Source organism: Oreochromis niloticus, linkage group LG11 (genome assembly GCF_001858045.2).
Source record: "Oreochromis niloticus isolate F11D_XX linkage group LG11, O_niloticus_UMD_NMBU, whole genome shotgun sequence".
Taxonomy (NCBI): domain Eukaryota; kingdom Metazoa; phylum Chordata; class Actinopteri; order Cichliformes; family Cichlidae; genus Oreochromis; species Oreochromis niloticus.
Genome location: NC_031976.2, coordinates 8213159 through 8230076, shown reverse-complemented (window position 1 = coordinate 8230076; position 16918 = coordinate 8213159). Strand labels below are relative to the sequence as shown.

Sequence of the window (16918 nt, the reverse complement as noted above, 5' to 3'; positions counted from 1 at the left end):
ATGCAAAACATGCAAGAAGAGAATCACAGACGGAGATGGAACAACTTCCAACTTTGTCCGACATTTGAAGTTGCATAAAGAACGGTAGGTGGTGCTTTTTTTTTTTTTTTTTTTGCTACAATGAGACAGCTGACTTAGCTAACTTCATCTTATTAGCAAATGTTCTTCGGGCTACGTTGATGATACTGTTTGGCTTTAACAGGTATGATATGTTTGTCATGCTATTTTAAATCCGGTCCTGCAAGCGCATCCAAGAATAACATGCAACTTGTTAGCTCAAAATTGTCGGTGAATGGTGAGCAGGGTCCGTTTCAGAAAGTGGGTTCTGTAGCTGTACTCAGTCTCTCTCCGTCTCCTCCCCATCATTAACCCCGTAGATTTAACCCAGTTTAGACTGACAAATATTTATTTTACCATCACATCACAATTCAAAATCACTGTGTTTAATTTGCAATTAGTGTATGGTCGTGTTTAACTTTTGCATGTCTGAGCCAGGGAAATTTTTTTTTTTTGGTTAGAAAATCTGGCCCACCTTAGTGTGTAACTGAGTAGTCCTGCTATACATGGCCTTTTTCTTCTGTCATTTATGTCAATACATCAAATAAAATACTTTGATCTTATATTATTAGCTGTTGTTTATTTGCAAAGGTTATTCTCAACAGGGATGCTAGACAAAAACGGCGTTTTCTACAGACAGCCTAGCATACGCTCTCCACTTGCGAGTGAAAAAAGAAAAAGAAAAAACACCCCTTCCCTATTGGTGTTAGAGTTTACCATATCAGCCAATCAAAAAAATGATAAGGCAACATGTGACATTTGGTTGTTTAGGGAGAAGGGGAAGTTTTTAGGAGTGACACCCGCGACAGAAAGCGGGCGAGCGAAAGAAAGAGAGAGAGAGTTTTCATATGTGAGACATTAGTGACGTTTAGCGTGTTTGGAGGCTGTAGTTAGTTTGTTGTGTAGTTATTGTTTTGTATTGTGTGTCGGTTAGACTGCTGAATTTCATATTTGATCTAAAAAAGCTGTCAAAGGCAGATTCCAGTGTAAACGCTGTCTCCACACAGAAAACTGGACTGTTGCACCTCCAGTTGTCAGACCTGCAGGGTTTAGGCCTGTGGTGTTCTCCTCTGTCTTATACTGAACACAAACTACATTTTTTGGACTGGCACAAATAATTTGTGTGCCTTCTTATTTGATGCAGCACACCTGATTGTTCTGTAAATAGATTTAAATGGTTATATAAAAAACGCCTGAGGCCTTGGCTGCATTTTTAGGTAAATAGTACCATATAACTTTGTTGTTTGCAAAACTTGTGCATAATTTTTAGAAATGTACAATTTCTATTTGCATTTCAAGTTATGAAAATGATTCGTTAAACATGTAAAAAAATATAACTTTTTTTCTACTCGGATTCTGAATTTTTTGTCTGAATTTAGATCAACTGTGCTAATATAGTATACCAAAATGAAAAAAATAACTCAAATTTCAGATATTTGAGGTTGTGCTGTAAATAATGATACCAAACAAGGCAAGAAAAACATATTTTAAAAGTGAAATATAGAAGTAAAATCAAAAGTAGTCAAGAACGGCCAATTATACCCGGGACCCCAGAGGGTTAAAAAAAAGACTTGAAAGGACTTGAAATTCAAAGTTTCGGACTTGGGACTTGACTTGAAAGTTGTCTGTCTTGACTTGCGACTTGACTCTGACTTGCTTGACTTTACTTGAGACTTGACTTGTGACTTGAGGATAAAGACTTGGGACTTACTTGAGACTTGCAAAACAATGACTTGGTCCCACCTCTGGTTATTTGTATTCAACAGTCCATATCTTATACTACTGTATATTGTTTTGACACAGATTTGGCCACTGTGCGGTTAAATACTCAAACAACTATTGTCTGAACTTACACTGCATATTTATTTTATAGCTCTTTGCTTTTTTCCCCCTTTTTTTCTTTATAAAATCCCTACAAATGTTCTTTTTAATGCCTATGGGTAATCAGAAGATAGCAAGTAAAATCTTGTAAATCATCTTTGAGAATTAATGGCTTCCTCTGTTCGCGTCATACTGTGTGTTTGTTTTTGAGCAGGACTGTGATCTGGGATAAGAACAACACCAGCCCTCAGGGTCTGCAGGATGTAGCAGCCGCTCTGGAAAAGTAAGTAATGCTGTCCATACTTGTATATGTGAGTGTGTGGTTTAGCGTTGTCTGTTCAAAATTAAATCTTTACATGTATAGTGCTTCTATAATGCCTTTTTTTTTCTTTCTTTTTTTTACAGTGTGCAAGCTTTTGTGTATAACATGAAAACTGCTGAAGGAACGGATGTGTAGTTAGCTTTTGCAGCCCAGATGGGGTTTTTTTTCTTTGTGCAGAGCAGAAGGAAAGTCTGAGGTTTGTTTAGACAGGAAGCACGATAAGAGGAAGGAAGGCGCAGAGAGGAGAGAGTGACACACGCAGGGAATACTACAGAGACACGATGACATGAAAGTGTGCTGAGGGAAAGAAAGCATGATACATTAAGACACAAAAAAGTAGAAGTCAAAGCTAGACAAATCAGATTTTGTTTACCGTACCTTCCGATTGTGGATCTGGATGTTTGTGCGTGTGAATAAATTTGCTTCTGGGATGTGTAGGTACATCCACCTCTTTCCTCTTTTTCATCTCCTCTCTCTTTATCATATTCTCCCAGCAGCACATATCTTCATTTCCCCTCCGAGTCTCTGTGTTGTATTATTGAAAAAACAATTTCTTGTTTCTGATCTCCTTTCGATTCAGCAGTGCAGCATCGCTTGTCTTTGTTTCTTTGTTGCTCAATTCGCCGTTTTCCTCCTGTGTACCATGCATTCTTTAAAGTTTTTTTTCTCCAGATATTCAATACTGCAATATAACAGACAGTTGGAGTATTCAAAGTCTCCCACAATCGCCAGCATATAAAAGCTATCCACGGGTCTCAGTGATTTATAGAAATTGTTCAGATAAGATCTATCTAGTCCAGACATGAGGCAGGAGAGCACACAGGTGATGATTCGGTGGGATCATCACCACATCTGAATAACAATCATTCATTCAGCCTTTGAGGTTAAAGATTATTCTAATCCCTTTGCTTTACCTTCATATCGCAACAGGTTTAGACACTACCAGTCAAAAGTTTGGACACACCTTCTCATTTATTGGTTTTCCTTTATTTTCATGACTATTTACATTGTAGATTCTCACTGAAGGCATGAAAACAATGAATTAACACATATAGAATTATGTAGTAAACAAAAAGTGAGAAATAACTCAAAACATGTTTTATATTTGAGATTCTTCAAAATAGCCACCATTTGCTTTGTTTACTGCTTTGTACACTCTTGGCATTTTCTCGAAGAGCTTCATGAGGCAGTCACCTGAAATGGTTTTCCAACATTCCTGAAGCAGTTCCCAGAGATGCTGAGCACTTGTTGGCCCTTTTGCCTTTACTGCAGTCCATCTCACCCCAAACCATCTCGATTGGGTTTAAGTCAGGTGACTGTGGAGGCCAGGCCATGAATCCTGACACCTGTGAAGTAAAAACCATTTCAGGTGACATCATCACAAAGCTCACTGAGAGAAGGCCAAGGGTTTGCAGCACTGTCAACAAAGCAAAGGGTGGCTACTTTGAGGAATCTAAAATATAAGACATATTTAGAGTTACTTTTTTTTTTTTTTTCTTTGCTACATAATTCCATATATCTTGCTTTATATATTTAATGTCTTCGGTTTGTATCTACAATGTAGAAAGTAGTAAAAATAAAGAAAAACCATTAAATGAGAAGGTGTGTCCAAACTTTTGACTGGTTACTGTATATGTGCCTTTTTATCTTTGTTTTTCTGAATGTATGTCATGTGTGTAATTCTCACTTAGAGATCAGTGACCTGCTCAGGAGTACCAGTTTCTCTGCTCACAATGTGTCTCTAAATGCATCACTTTGCTTCTTCTTCATTTTGTTTTTCGTCTGTTTTTTTTTTATATCCATTAGGAACTTCACCATTCGTTTCATGCCCCTCCCCATCATCGATGCCTCCCAGGCTCTAAAGGCGAGCCCTGAGAAAACTGAGGATGCCTTACTAAAGGTACATGAAGAACTCCCTCTGCTTCCTGTCTTTTAGAGACTTTTAGTCTTTAAAACATGCTGAATGCAATGGCATCAGTGAAGAAAAACATAGTGAATTAAACTGACACGGATTTGAATTATAATCTTTTATTTTAAGTTTACTATCATGACATCAGCTTTGTTTTCCCTCCATAGATTGAAACGTATTTGTACAGGAACCACGAAACAAGAAAATATCTTCAGGAACAGGCTTATCGGCTTCAGCAGGGCATCGTAACCACAACCACACAGCAGGTAAGTGAGTGAATGGAGATGGCGATTATTGTTAACTTTTTAATTATAGACCAAAAAAATAAATTAGATATAGCTGTACAAAAACACTGAATTGACAATCACACTGTAGCCTTCTGGAAAAAAGGTCTTGATTATATAACAGCTGGAAAACTCTATGGATCACTCAGTGTTTTTAATTTTCTTTGTGTCCAAGAGTTTACTAATTTTTTCATCTTGGTACTTTTGTTGGATGGTGCTTTTTCTTTGTCCTCTGTTGGAAATATCTTGCTCCTATTTTTATTTTTTTGTCTGGGTTGTGGGAGACGCAGTCTAAGCAGACCCTCAGACCTCCCTCTCACTAATCACCTCCTCCAGCTCTTGTAGGGAGAAACCAATCCCCAGTCTCATTCCTCCATTCTCTATCGAAAGCTTGTGACCACAGGTGAGGGTAGGAATCTAGATCGGCCAATAAACTGAGAGCTTCACTTTGTGTTCTCTCTTCACCATGATGGACCTGTACAGTGTCCACATCACTCCTGACTCCATGAAAATCCATCTGTCAGTCTCCTGCTTTACTCTTCCTTCACTTGTGAGCAAGACCCCAAGAAACTTAAACTCTTCCACTCTGAACTTGAGTTACTATTTAATATTAAATATATTGGTGTAGTGATATAACACGGAGTGTCTTTGCCCCAAGTTATACTAAATTGAGTCTGGAACCTCCTCTGCTGAGCATTTTACATGTTGTATGACACACAAAAACAGTCATCGTTTGTTGTTTTTGTTTTCCAGATGATTGACAGGATTTGTGTTAAAGTCCAGGACCACCTCAACTCTCTGAGGAACTCTGAGACGGACGCCATCGTGGAGGATGTCAGGTCAGCGGAGAGCCTCATCAAAGATGCCAGGAATTCAAAAACGGTGAGGAGACAGCTGAAGGGGTCAGATTCTTTATTATCACCAAAGGGGCAATTTGTTGTACAGTCGGCAGAAAACACACAAACATCAAGCAGTAAATAGTCAGCAGATATACAAAATCGCTACATTATGTAAAATTACAATTAAGAAGATATTCAAAAGATCAACGGCAGCTGGGACAAAGCAGTTCTTGAGTCTATTTGTCCTTCACATACAGTTTCTGAAACCAGACGGAAGCAACTGGATGTCCTTTGATAAGAGAAAGCTAAGATCAGCCAGGATAAACTGGGCCTTCTTCAGTATCCTAAACTTGTGCTTAGTCACACCTGCAAATTTGCTGCTCACTGTAACTGTACACTGAAGTCTCTAAGAACGGATTTGATAAAAACTGGTTACTGGTTAAAGTGTTAATGTTTTAAATGCACAAAGGCATAAAGAGGAGAAGCATTATTTGTACTGTAGACACTGGATTGTTGATGGATAAATTAAGTCATGGTTTGTATCAGCAAATCTTTAATGCTTACTTTCAGTGTGCAGAAGTCCAGACCACAGTGAAGCCTGTCAGAAACTTATTTATTCTTTTATGCAAGAGATTTAAATTTTCTTCCTACATTTGTTCTATATCATCATATTCATTCTACTTATTTTGTTAGTTTTTTTTCTTACTGGAAAACTGGTATGTTTGTCTTAAATAATATGCAAAAGAAGTATTCAAAATGAACTCAAATTTTCAATTTCACCAAATATCCTGCATCATAAAAGATTTTAAGGTGTATTTGTCAGCTTCTATAGACACATACCAGGCATAACATTATGACCACCTGCCCAGTATAGTGCTGGTCCCCCTTTTGCATTCAATGGGTCCCCAATCTGAGCTACAGTAGCTCGTCTGTTGGATCAAACATGCGAGCCGTCCTTTTCTGTGGAGAGTCCTTTTGTGCATCAGTGAGCCTTGGCTGCTCACTGCTGTTCCCTCTTTGGACCACTTTTGATAATAGTGCAGAGAATAGCTCACAGGAGCTGAGGTTTTTGAGATGCACTGACCCATCACAGTTTGGCCCTCATCAAACTTGCTCAAATCTTTAAGTTTGCCCATTTTTTCCTGTTCCTAATACATCAACTTTAAAGGGACAAAATGTTTCACCTTCTCAGCCCACCCACTAACAGGTGCCATGACGAAGTGTTATCCACTTCACTCCATTAGTGTTATGCCTGATTGGCCCTGTACTGTTATGCCCTGTACTAATATATTGACACACATACGCAAACTCTGTCTTACTGTCAGTGTTTTATTATATTGTATTTGTTCCATTTGAATTTAGACTTCTACAATGAATTTAGTAATACAGTGTGGATAGTTTATACTGTTGCAGTAATACAGAGAAGTTTCTTTTTAAAAATTTAGAGCAAAAATGAAATCAGCCATATTGAAATGCCTATGTTTAATGTCTCCTTGTGCGCCTTCCTGTCGTGTTTTTAGCTGCTTCCCAACCTCTACCACCTCGGATCAGCTTCCAGAGAGGAGGTGAACAGTTCTTCAGTAGGCCCAATTCAGGAGAAACTGGAGTCTATGGCCGGGGAGGTGACTGCTGTCATGGACCAACAGCTGCAGGTTGGGCCTTAACGTTCATAGATTAGTAAAGTCTGTGAAATTGCATTTTAAATGTAGGCTCATGAGATCAGGATGACAGCCTGTCATCCAGGAGTTTAATCAGATCCATCATCACATCCTTTTCCTCCCTGCTGTCTCTTTAGACGCTGTTGGAGTCCATGGTGGATGCAGCAGAGTCACTGTGTCCTCATGTGATGAAGAGGAGTAATCTTCGAGTAGAGCTGATGAAGGCCAGCTCAGCTAGGATGGTTGTACCTAAAAGCTTTGTTAGCAAAACCCTTCTGGAGCAGTCCGGGGTGGATATCATCAACAAGATCAGGTGTGTCTGAGGCTTCATAGTTTAAGCATTTAAGTCTGTTGTGACCTTACAGCTCCCCTCCCACTCTTTGCTTGACCCGCCCTCTCTCTCTATGGCAGTGAGGTGAAGCTGAGTCTAGCGTCCTTTCTGTCCGATCGCATCGTCGATGAGATTTTGGAGGCTCTTTCCACGTCACAGCACGTGCTGGTAAGATTAGAATCGACTGTTTTGTATTCATTAATTAACAATGGAATGAAAAGTAAATGTTGATTTGAAATGATTTAGTATTTTCTCCCCTATTGATCTTGTCTCATCCCGACTCTTCACCCCTTCTGTTTGCTTGCCTTTCAACAACTTTCCTTCTTCTCTTTACATCTTTTGTCTTGCACGCTATGTCATTGGTTTTTCTTCTCACCGGTCGTCTCAGGCGGATCATCTGGTACGTCGAGGTCGCCCCTTGGTGCAGCAGGAGTCGGTGGACCTGGATGTGCCGGAGGAAAAGATTCCAAAACGGGCATCGGCCGAGATACTAGAGGCTGAGAGGCTTGAGGATTTGGAAACATGTATGGTAGGTTATGGTGGGCAGGAGGTGTTGGTGTGTGTATATGGAGCTGTATTTAATCAGAATTAACAGCTGACCTAACTAAGCAAAGGGAGGCAGCGGTTCTTGATCACAGTTAGCTGTAGCTCACAAACACACCTGCCTTAAATTTAACCTCTACCTAAAAAATTAGCTCTCGTCATCTTTACGTTGATCATCATCAATTCTAGCACAGACTGAAAAACTGGAACTTGAACTTTTTCCAAAATGCTAACAGCACTCTCGGCTGTTATTGGCTTATTTTTAATGCAGGTGAGTAAATAGTGGCTACAAAACTAGGCTGGAGCTCACTACCAGCAGTGCAATATTTATTATTTCTCCCAGTCAAACTAGAACAGAAGCAAGTGAAAACAGTCTTTTATAGGCCTCGAGTTAAGAGGTGAAATATTTAGCAGTGTCCGGTTTTTCTGTTGGCAAAACAAAGATGATAACTGTAATCATCTGGCAGGAAAGTGTTGGTGCATCCTGCTGTGGGGAAAAAAGCAGCAAGTCCTTCTGTCCTCTGTGTCTTCCTGTGCTTCCGTAGTTATCTCCACGTTTTTTTCTTCTTCTTCTTCTTCTTCTTCTTCTTCTTCTTAAATCTTTCCCCTGCCTCCCTCTCCTTCCTCCTTTGCTTTCTTTCATTTTCCTCGGTTGTTCTTCGTGTTGTCTTCCTTTCTCTTCAATCTTTTCCTCTTTTCCTTCTTCTCTTTTCCTCCTTTGCTCCATGGAGATTCTGTGCTGCACCAGTGTAAGTAATAGTGGACTGCCTCGCTCGATTCTCGTTTCTGTCCACTTTTCTTTGCTCTCACTGTTCTTTTCCTTGTCCCTCACTCTCCCCTGTGCATGCCTGCTATATCACTAGGTTCTTTTACAATTTGGTGTATGAAGAGTATTTCCTTAAAAAGAAGCAGTAGAGCTTCCCTCATCCTGCCACTGTGTTTAAGGATAAATAATAAAGATAACATTTCAAACCCCTTTAAACTTCTAGAGATTTGGCAGATTAACCAGTTGATACTTTGGTTTGTTAACTAAGAGTATGAGCTCCTAGTCTGAAGAAAACTGGCCTACATTATTATTATTATTTTCTTTAAAATATGTTCTAAATTAAATATACATTTAGTTATTGGAGATCTGATATATTTTTGTGGCACTGAGATACGAGTAAATAAAAGCAGCAGTCAAGACTTCGGAGAAGGGGTGGACAACAAATTTATTAAAGGGCCACATAAGACTCTGGGATTGTTGTGGAGGGCTGCAGCAATAAGCTGAACTCAGTTCTGCCCAATATTAATTTTTATCTCTTTATAAGCTTGATGGTTAAAGACAGGAAGCTATAATATCGGTTATTGAGTTTCAACGTTAAGGAATTAGAAATATAAGATGTGGAAAACATTATGTTAACGGCTCAGTTGTGTCGCGTTATGACAGATATGCTGTTTGTTCTTTTGTTCACTCTTTTTGTACTTGCACACAGTTGTTGCTTACGTGGTTTTAAAATCTTCAGCACTCATCCACTCGTCACTTATAGAAAATAAAGTTTCCATTTTAGTTCACAGTTGCTACAAGTGTAACTTTTCCTCCTGCAGATGACTCCGAAATCCAAAAGGAAGAGTATCCACAGCAGGATGCTGCGACCAGTGTCTCGTGCCTTTGGTTAGTACTTCATATTTCTCAGTTCACATGTTATAACACCACGTTCTCTTAAAATGAATTTATCATGCCGTCTTGCTGCTTTAGGCTATACAAGGCAGAATAATTCTAGTTTTGTAGTTGGATTAATTTTTTTGTTGACTTTTTGTGATTGTTATTTCCAGAGCTTGTTTAGTTTTTATTGGTTGAAAATCTTTAGTTTTAGTTTAATTTGTATTAGTTTTAGTGTTTGTTTTTTAGTGTTGTTTTTTCCTTTTTTTAAAGACAATTTTCCAAGTTCCCAAAATCATTTCATGTTGTTAACGTTTCATAAAAGTCTAGTTTTTTTTTTTTTTTATTATAGTTAATAATAACTTTTTTCATACCTAGTTTGAGTTTTTCAGTTTGTAGTTTTAGTTAACTGTAATAACTTTGATAAGAAGTTGACTTGATGGGTTTTTATTTTTTATTTCTCCTTATGTGATCCTTTAAAATTACAAACCTGCAGAGATGGAGTTTGACCTGGACAAAGCCCTAGAAGATGTCCCGATCCATGTGGAGGACACTTCAACTTCATCTCACACTCCATCTACTCCATCTATGGTGCTGTCCAAACTGGAGCCATGTCCCACAGGTGTGATGGTGGAGCTTCCATCTGAGGAAGAAAAAAAGCTCCAGCACTTCACCAAACTCCGACCTCGGAGAAACAAAAAGACACATTCCAGCAAAGTACCAGTGAGTGATCAAGATGGGTTTCTCAAGTTTACTTCAAGGGATTAGTGAGCTTACATTTGTCTCAAAATAAAGTTAAACATATAAGACCTCTTTAGATATAGTCCAGTACAGTTGGTCTGCTTTTTGTCAGATGGTCCAGAAAATCTTTCTTCTTTCAGCAAATCAGCAGCACTCCATCTCAAGATGGGGAACAGAACGGCCTCATGGGAAGGGTGGACGAGGGTGTAGATGAGTTCTTCTCTAAAAAAGTCACCAAGATGGATTCCAAGTAAGGACTGTACTCTTGTCTCTTTATTTTTTTATCCACTGAATACATAAATTGAAATGGGCTTTATCTTGTCATTTCTAATACTCGTCTCTTATTAAGTCTTTCTCCCATGTGTCCCTTTGTCTGTTGCATCTTTTCTCAGGCGTTCCCTGAAGAGTTCAGAATCTCAAGATGGCGAGAAGAAAAAGAAAGGAGGATTTCTAAATCTCATCAAACGATCCTCTAAATCGGATAAATCGGATAAATCAGACAAACTGGATAAGTCTGAGAAAATCCAGGCCACTTTAACATCCTCAGGTCCATCACCCTCTGCACAGGCATCCGTCATCCCAGAGGAGCCTTCCTCACCGAAGGTTGCAGTTAAGAGCACGGCACCTGAGCCGAAGTCGAGGTGAAGATGAAGACTAAAGCAGAATTTTTTTTTTTTTTATTCCTCTGTAACCACTTCCAGCTTTTTTGACAATATTTCTGTCTCCACCACAGAGACGCCTCCAGTCGCTCACAGCCCACAGACTACAGCAGCAGCTCAGACCGCTCAGAGGAGCTGAGGACACCAGACTCCATGGACGAACCCTGGGAGGGTTCAGATGGCAGGGGGAGTCCTCAGGGAGGCAAGCGGTATCCTGGTGTGCAGATGATGGGCAGCGGCCTCCTAGCAGAGATGAAAGCCAAGCACGAAAGAAGAGCATACAAGGTAAAGTGATGCCATTTAAAAACAAAGAAACCACACAAAGAACAAGTAAATGAAAATGGGGCACAGCAATATGTATGATGGGTCTTTTTCAAAGATGAAGACTCGAGACAAATCCACAAATCCAAAAAGACTTAAACTCTGCAGTTCTGTCGCAGATAAACAAGCTTAATTTATTGAGTAAAAAGTCTTTGAGTTAAGAATGTATTTCAGAGCAGTCACACACATAATCATGCCAAACTAATCCTGCAAATATCCTACTGGTCTGCTTATTTCTTTGATTGGTGATATAATGAAGTGGTTTAAAGTTGGTTTATGTGTTTGGGCTTTTAAATGGGTAGAGAAGCACACAGGGATCAAAATGTGTTAAAATATATTTACACATTCCAGGAATTAAAGTCATTGTCTATGCTAATTGTTTGTCTATAAATGTATACACACATGCACACACATTTTATTTTTTCTGTATTTGGATTAGAAAGCCCTTCGATTCAGATGCCCTTCCTCCTCCTCCTCTTCCACCTTCACCTCCTTCTCACCCTCACCCCTGACACTCACGACTCACTCCACCCTGGGTTCAAGCCCAGTCTCTGAAGTTGAGCTAAAGATACTGCCTTAATAAGCGACGCAATAAAAGAAGATGAATATTTTTTTAAATGGGACTTTCCTGCCCTGTCACACTTCATTTAGTGGATTTCTTTTTTGTCTCACCTGGGCCATTTTCACAGCTTTTATTTTTTCTCCTTCCTCTTGGTATACCCTCATTTCTTGTCAAAACACAGCCTATTTTTTTTTCTTCTTTCATATTCGAGCAGTGAGAATTTTTTTTTATTTGTTTTTGTTTTTGAATGTAGAGCAATTCGTCCTTGTGGCTAATTATTGCTCTGTAGTTGGGTGGGGCCCTTACGTGGGATCAGTTTTCGGTATTAGATGCAAATGGGTCGTTCTTAGCTTGTGAAAATAATACGCAGTTTATTTTTTCTAATATTGTGTTATTTAAGATTTCAGAAGTTTATTTAAAAAACGTCTTTTTTAGCAGATAAATGGAAAAATGAGATACCCATAAACTGTAGTTTTAATAAGTTCAGGGGATCCTGATCAGTCAATCAAAGATATCCCAGTACACCCTTGCTGGTGGTGCTTTTTTAAAAACAGCATATTTGGAGTCAAAGCACTCTAGGTTATGAGCTTCCACTTGTCAAAGCTCCTTTATTCAACAGTCACTAAGTGTGACTTCCCCGCTGGGAGGATGTGTAAAATAAGAAGCGCTGAAAATCACAGGCATGCAAGGACCCCGATGACCTCAGGCTGCTCACAGCACCTGACAACATGTTGACATAAAAACACAAACAAGCCTCTCTCTGCCAGAGGGCAAGGTGAGAGTAGCAGGAATGGAAACAAGTGCAAATTTGAAGTGATGGAAGCATGAAATCAAGACGAAAAAGAAGGCTGATTTTATTTTTTTCTGTCATGACTCACAGCATGACATAAATGCTGTGAATATTCTACCTACATAGATTTCCCAGCCATACAAGTGCTCTCATTTCCCACACGTCCGTCTGCTTTCTCCACTCTGACATATTTATTTCCCCTGGTGCGTATTAAAAATAGAAAAGGAAAAAAGAGAAAAATAGAAAACGGGGAAAAAAATATATTTGATTCAAAGGGGGAAGAATTAGTGTGGCAACACCAGGGATTAAACTAAAAGTTTGTGCACCGAGAGGTTTGTGGCATTTGCAGCATTCGGAGGTTTCTGGGTCTTGTACCTTGTATCAGCAGTAGCACTAAAGCTTCTGCTTTACGCCGCTTCTGGTTGGCTTCCTGGTGTGTGTATGGTTGAAACTGAAAAACTACAATTGCATCTGTGCACTTGAGCATGATCTAAAACTATTCAGCTGTTTTGTGTAGTGATCCAGTGTTTATTTGGTTTTTTTCGTCTGCTCTAGTCTTCCAGCCCTGACAGACCTGACAGCAATACAACAGGTGAGCTTTTTTCTTCTTGATATGCCTGAAACTTTAGAGGAGAAAATGCAAGAATCTTTTTGATGTTTCCAGTACAATAAAACAATAAAAATCAGATTTTTCTTTTTCATTGTTACGCGTGTAAAACAGCCAAGCCTCAACCCACCACTCCAGAAAGCAGGTCTCCCGGTGGTTCCGTTAACAAGCCCGACCCTGCTTCTCCAGAGAAGACCTCACCACGCGGTGAGACTAAGCCCGAGCCAGCTCCTCGTCTCAGAGCTACGTCTTCCTCGAGTTCCCCGGGGGGACCAGTAAGTCCCAAACCACCGGTGCCACAGGGAGCAAAGCCTGCTCTGGCTGCTCGACCCACAATCCCGCAGAAGCCGAGGCCCACGAATAGCAGCAGGAGCATAGGTACTGTCATACTCTGGGTTTGAGTAGGTGGTCATGCAGAACTGATTTCTGTTACAGTGATTTTTTTTTTCTTTTCGAACAAAATCTGCGATGCATGTTTTATTTTGTTAGGTATGTATCCATACTTAATGCTTAAAGATTGTTTTCTCTTCTCTTCTCTTGTTTTGTTTTTTCTTCACATAGATGAGAGCTCAGATTCCACCAGCAGTGGCAGTGTGTCTCATAAAGCCACAGTTCTTCCTCCAACACTGAAAAGGGTGCTATCGGAAAAAGGCAAGGAGGGAGTCTCCACCAACAAAACCACTCAGGAAGGTAAGTTTCTCCTATTTTGTTAATGTTAACACATTAAAGAAAATAGATTTTGAGCCTCACTGAAAATGCAGTGAACTGTCAGTCATCCCCTTATAAATACATCAGCTGTTACTTTTTTGTCTCCTCGTGAAGTTGGACAGACTGGTGGATGTTTGATCTCGCTGTCAGGATCTGACACGGTGTTTGCTTCCCCTGCGGTCTCGTATTTGTTATCGTACCGTGGAGGCCGCTGCTGTATTTTCTATGAAGTGACAGATGTGACACTGACAGATTCAGGTCACCGCTCTCACAAGGCTCTCACTGCCTTTGAACTACTATCTATTATGTAACACGTATACATTATTATTAATGTGAGAGTTTGTATTTGAAACCCTGGTCCACTGGCCAATCTTCAAGTGACCTTTGACAAAAGTTTTCGTTTCAAACATGAATATTGGTTGGATCCCAACATTTAAAACTTAAAGCACTGCCTTTATATTCCTTATGATGATTGAAAATTCAACTTTATATGAAAAAAGTAAATGAAATGCAATATCACAGAATGAAATAACTCGGAAAGGTTCCAGAGTTACCTAAAGGAGGAGCTCAGTTAAATACTCACTTAAAAAGTCATTAATTTGAATGTAAATATGATACAAGAAGGAGCTGAAATGTAATCCCTGTTGTTATCTGTTCCTGATGGAGGAATCCACACAGTGTGTTAATTCAAACTACATTTAAAAAGCAATGTTAACTTCTGCTCAGATTAAAGTCCCTGTTCACCAGAAGCCTGAAGCCACTGTGGTCCAGTAAGCATGAGTGGGGCAGCATCTCATGTCACCACATCAGACTCAGTGTTGGGCAAGTTACTTTGAAATAGTAATTCAATTATAGTTACTAGTTACTACTTCAAAAAAGTAACTGAGTTAGTAACTGAGTTACAATATTCTAAAAGTAATTAATTACTTGGAAAAGTAACTATTGCGTTACTTAAAAAAAAAAAACAAAGAACGTTTAACCCCCTGGGGTCCAGGGTATAATTGGCCATTTTTTTACTACTCTTGATTTTCTCTCCACATTTTACCTTTAAAAACTATTTACTTTGCCTTGTTTGGTATCATTCTTTTTAGCGCAACCTCACGTGCCTGAATTTACAGTTCTGTTTTCATTTTGACATACTGTATAACCAGAATTGATCTAAAATCAGACAAAAAACATAAAATCACAGTAGAAAAAGTTATATTTTTACTGTAACAACCATAAACATGTTTAATGAATCATATTTCATAACTTCAAATGCAAATATTAATTGTCAATTTTAAAATCCTATGCACAAGTTTTGCAAACAACAAAGTTATTTGCATCCATTTACCTTTTACCCTTTTTTTTAAATAACCATTTCAAACTATTTAAAGAACAATCAGCTGTTCTTCAATAAGATGCCACACAAATTATTTGTGCCACTCCAAAAAACATAATTTCTGTTCACTATAAAGGAGAACATCACAGCCTGATACCCGCAGGTCTGACAGCAGCAGGTGTATCACTCCTGTTTCTACCTGGAGACAGCAGTCGCCTCATTGTTCTGACACACAACACAAAACTATCCACAACACTACACACTAACTACACAAGACAACACATTAACTACACACTCCAAACACGCTAAACGTCACAAATCTCACATCTCAAAACTCGCTCTCTCTCTTTTCCTGCTCTCTCTCTTTCTCTCTCTCCCTCTCTCTCTCCCTCTCTTTTTCTCTCGCCGTCACTCCTAAAACTTTTTTTTGTTTTGTTTTTTTGCTCATAAGCAGAGAGTGCTTGCTAGCGCTAACGTGGCGAAACTATTGAGGAAAAAACGCCGCGTATATATTGTTTATCATATCTGGTTTTACGTGGCCTATCAACACAATTTAAAAACTGGTACCTTGTTGCTTTGTCTTTAAGTGGTCATGTGATTGACTTACCACGACTACTTTATTCTTCCTCAGTCAAACAGCAGCACTCATGCGATTGTTTTGCCTCCTTAGCTCCAGGTGTTGTGCTAGACAGTGATCGTGATTACCATCCGCGGGAGCGCGCAGCTGCTTAAAGCTGTAGCGTCCAGATTACTTACAGCTACTTCCGTGCAACTGATATAAGATGCGGTAAGCTGAACACAGCTTCAACGTCTGTTTGTTGAAAAATAGTAACGGACCGCGTTACCTTGTTAGTAACTGTAACGCCGTTGTAACGATAGGAATAGTAATTAGTTAGATTACTCGTTACTGAAAAAAGTAACGCCGTTAGTAACGCCGTTACTTGTAACGCCGTTATTCCCATCACTGATCAGACTACAGACAGTCTTCCCCCTGGTCTCAGTTATCTCACTGAGCTTGCCCATATTACTGTCCAAACACCTCACGTTCACCATGATGATCACTCAACAGCTCGCCTCTGAAACTCTGCACTTTCCTCCGGATCTCATCTGGGATCCCAGGCCTCGCTCCAGGCACTACAGTTGTCAGCGTGATCAGCTGGTCAATGTAGTGCAAAGTAAAACCACTAGAAAAGTTTAAAAAATTTAATTTTGCAAGATTTCAGAAGTAAAAAGTTGCCATTTTGACTCAAGATAATGATCACAATAAGCAAGAAAAATTAACTTCATGCAGGCTGCCACTCAGAATAAGTGGTGTGAGTTTGGAGTGAGATTCTTTTTGAAAGTAGATAAAAAGTACAGCTCCTGACATACGCTAAAACTACAAAGACGGGATCAAAGCCAATATTCAAACTGTGGAAAGATTCATCTCAACCCCTGAAGTTAGTTTATGTATTATTAACTGAGTGTAAGGCTGCCGTTGAGAATATTTAAAATATTGCAATTTTCTCTCCTTTTTTAATGGAACATATGGAACACCACTTCTTTCATTCCCGTAGGACCACAGAGCTAAAAAAAACAAAAACTAAAAAAATTCATTGCTTGTGCCCTCATTTATGTTTTATTTTGGGGGGGGGGGTTTTCTATAAAATAACTGAAAGAAGTTGACAACAGTCATATGACCTCTCAACCAACCAATCATATGCCATAGTGCTGAATCTTACTATTCAAAATCCACAGTCACAATGGTCTGTTGCCAGTTTAGAAATGTGGTTAAAGAAGCTAACTATGCTTCTGCTTGAGGCT

General features: G+C 39.3%; 1 protein-coding gene across 4 annotated transcripts in view; it reads left to right on the top strand.

The window, feature by feature from the left end:
- LOC100696973 (F-actin-uncapping protein LRRC16A) overlaps positions 1-16918 on the top strand; it is a 75846-nt gene that overhangs the window by 55403 nt on the left and 3525 nt on the right. For 2 of the 4 annotated variants that reach the window (XM_025911348.1, XM_025911347.1), the window contains 17 exons: positions 2093-2161; positions 4007-4100; positions 4277-4375; positions 5147-5275; positions 6753-6884; positions 7028-7203; positions 7302-7389; positions 7610-7750; positions 8496-8513; positions 9352-9418; positions 9903-10129; positions 10288-10397; positions 10540-10788; positions 10881-11091; positions 13035-13071; positions 13201-13464; positions 13648-13776. In XM_025911348.1, the coding sequence (XP_025767133.1) occupies positions 2093-2161; positions 4007-4100; positions 4277-4375; positions 5147-5275; positions 6753-6884; positions 7028-7203; positions 7302-7389; positions 7610-7750; positions 8496-8513; positions 9352-9418; positions 9903-10129; positions 10288-10397; positions 10540-10788; positions 10881-11091; positions 13035-13071; positions 13201-13464; positions 13648-13776 (2240 nt within the window). The remainder of the gene's footprint in view (positions 1-2092; positions 2162-4006; positions 4101-4276; positions 4376-5146; positions 5276-6752; positions 6885-7027; positions 7204-7301; positions 7390-7609; positions 7751-8495; positions 8514-9351; positions 9419-9902; positions 10130-10287; positions 10398-10539; positions 10789-10880; positions 11092-13034; positions 13072-13200; positions 13465-13647; positions 13777-16918) is intronic. The other 2 variants (XM_019364317.2, XM_013270465.3) reach the window with 1 other exon arrangement.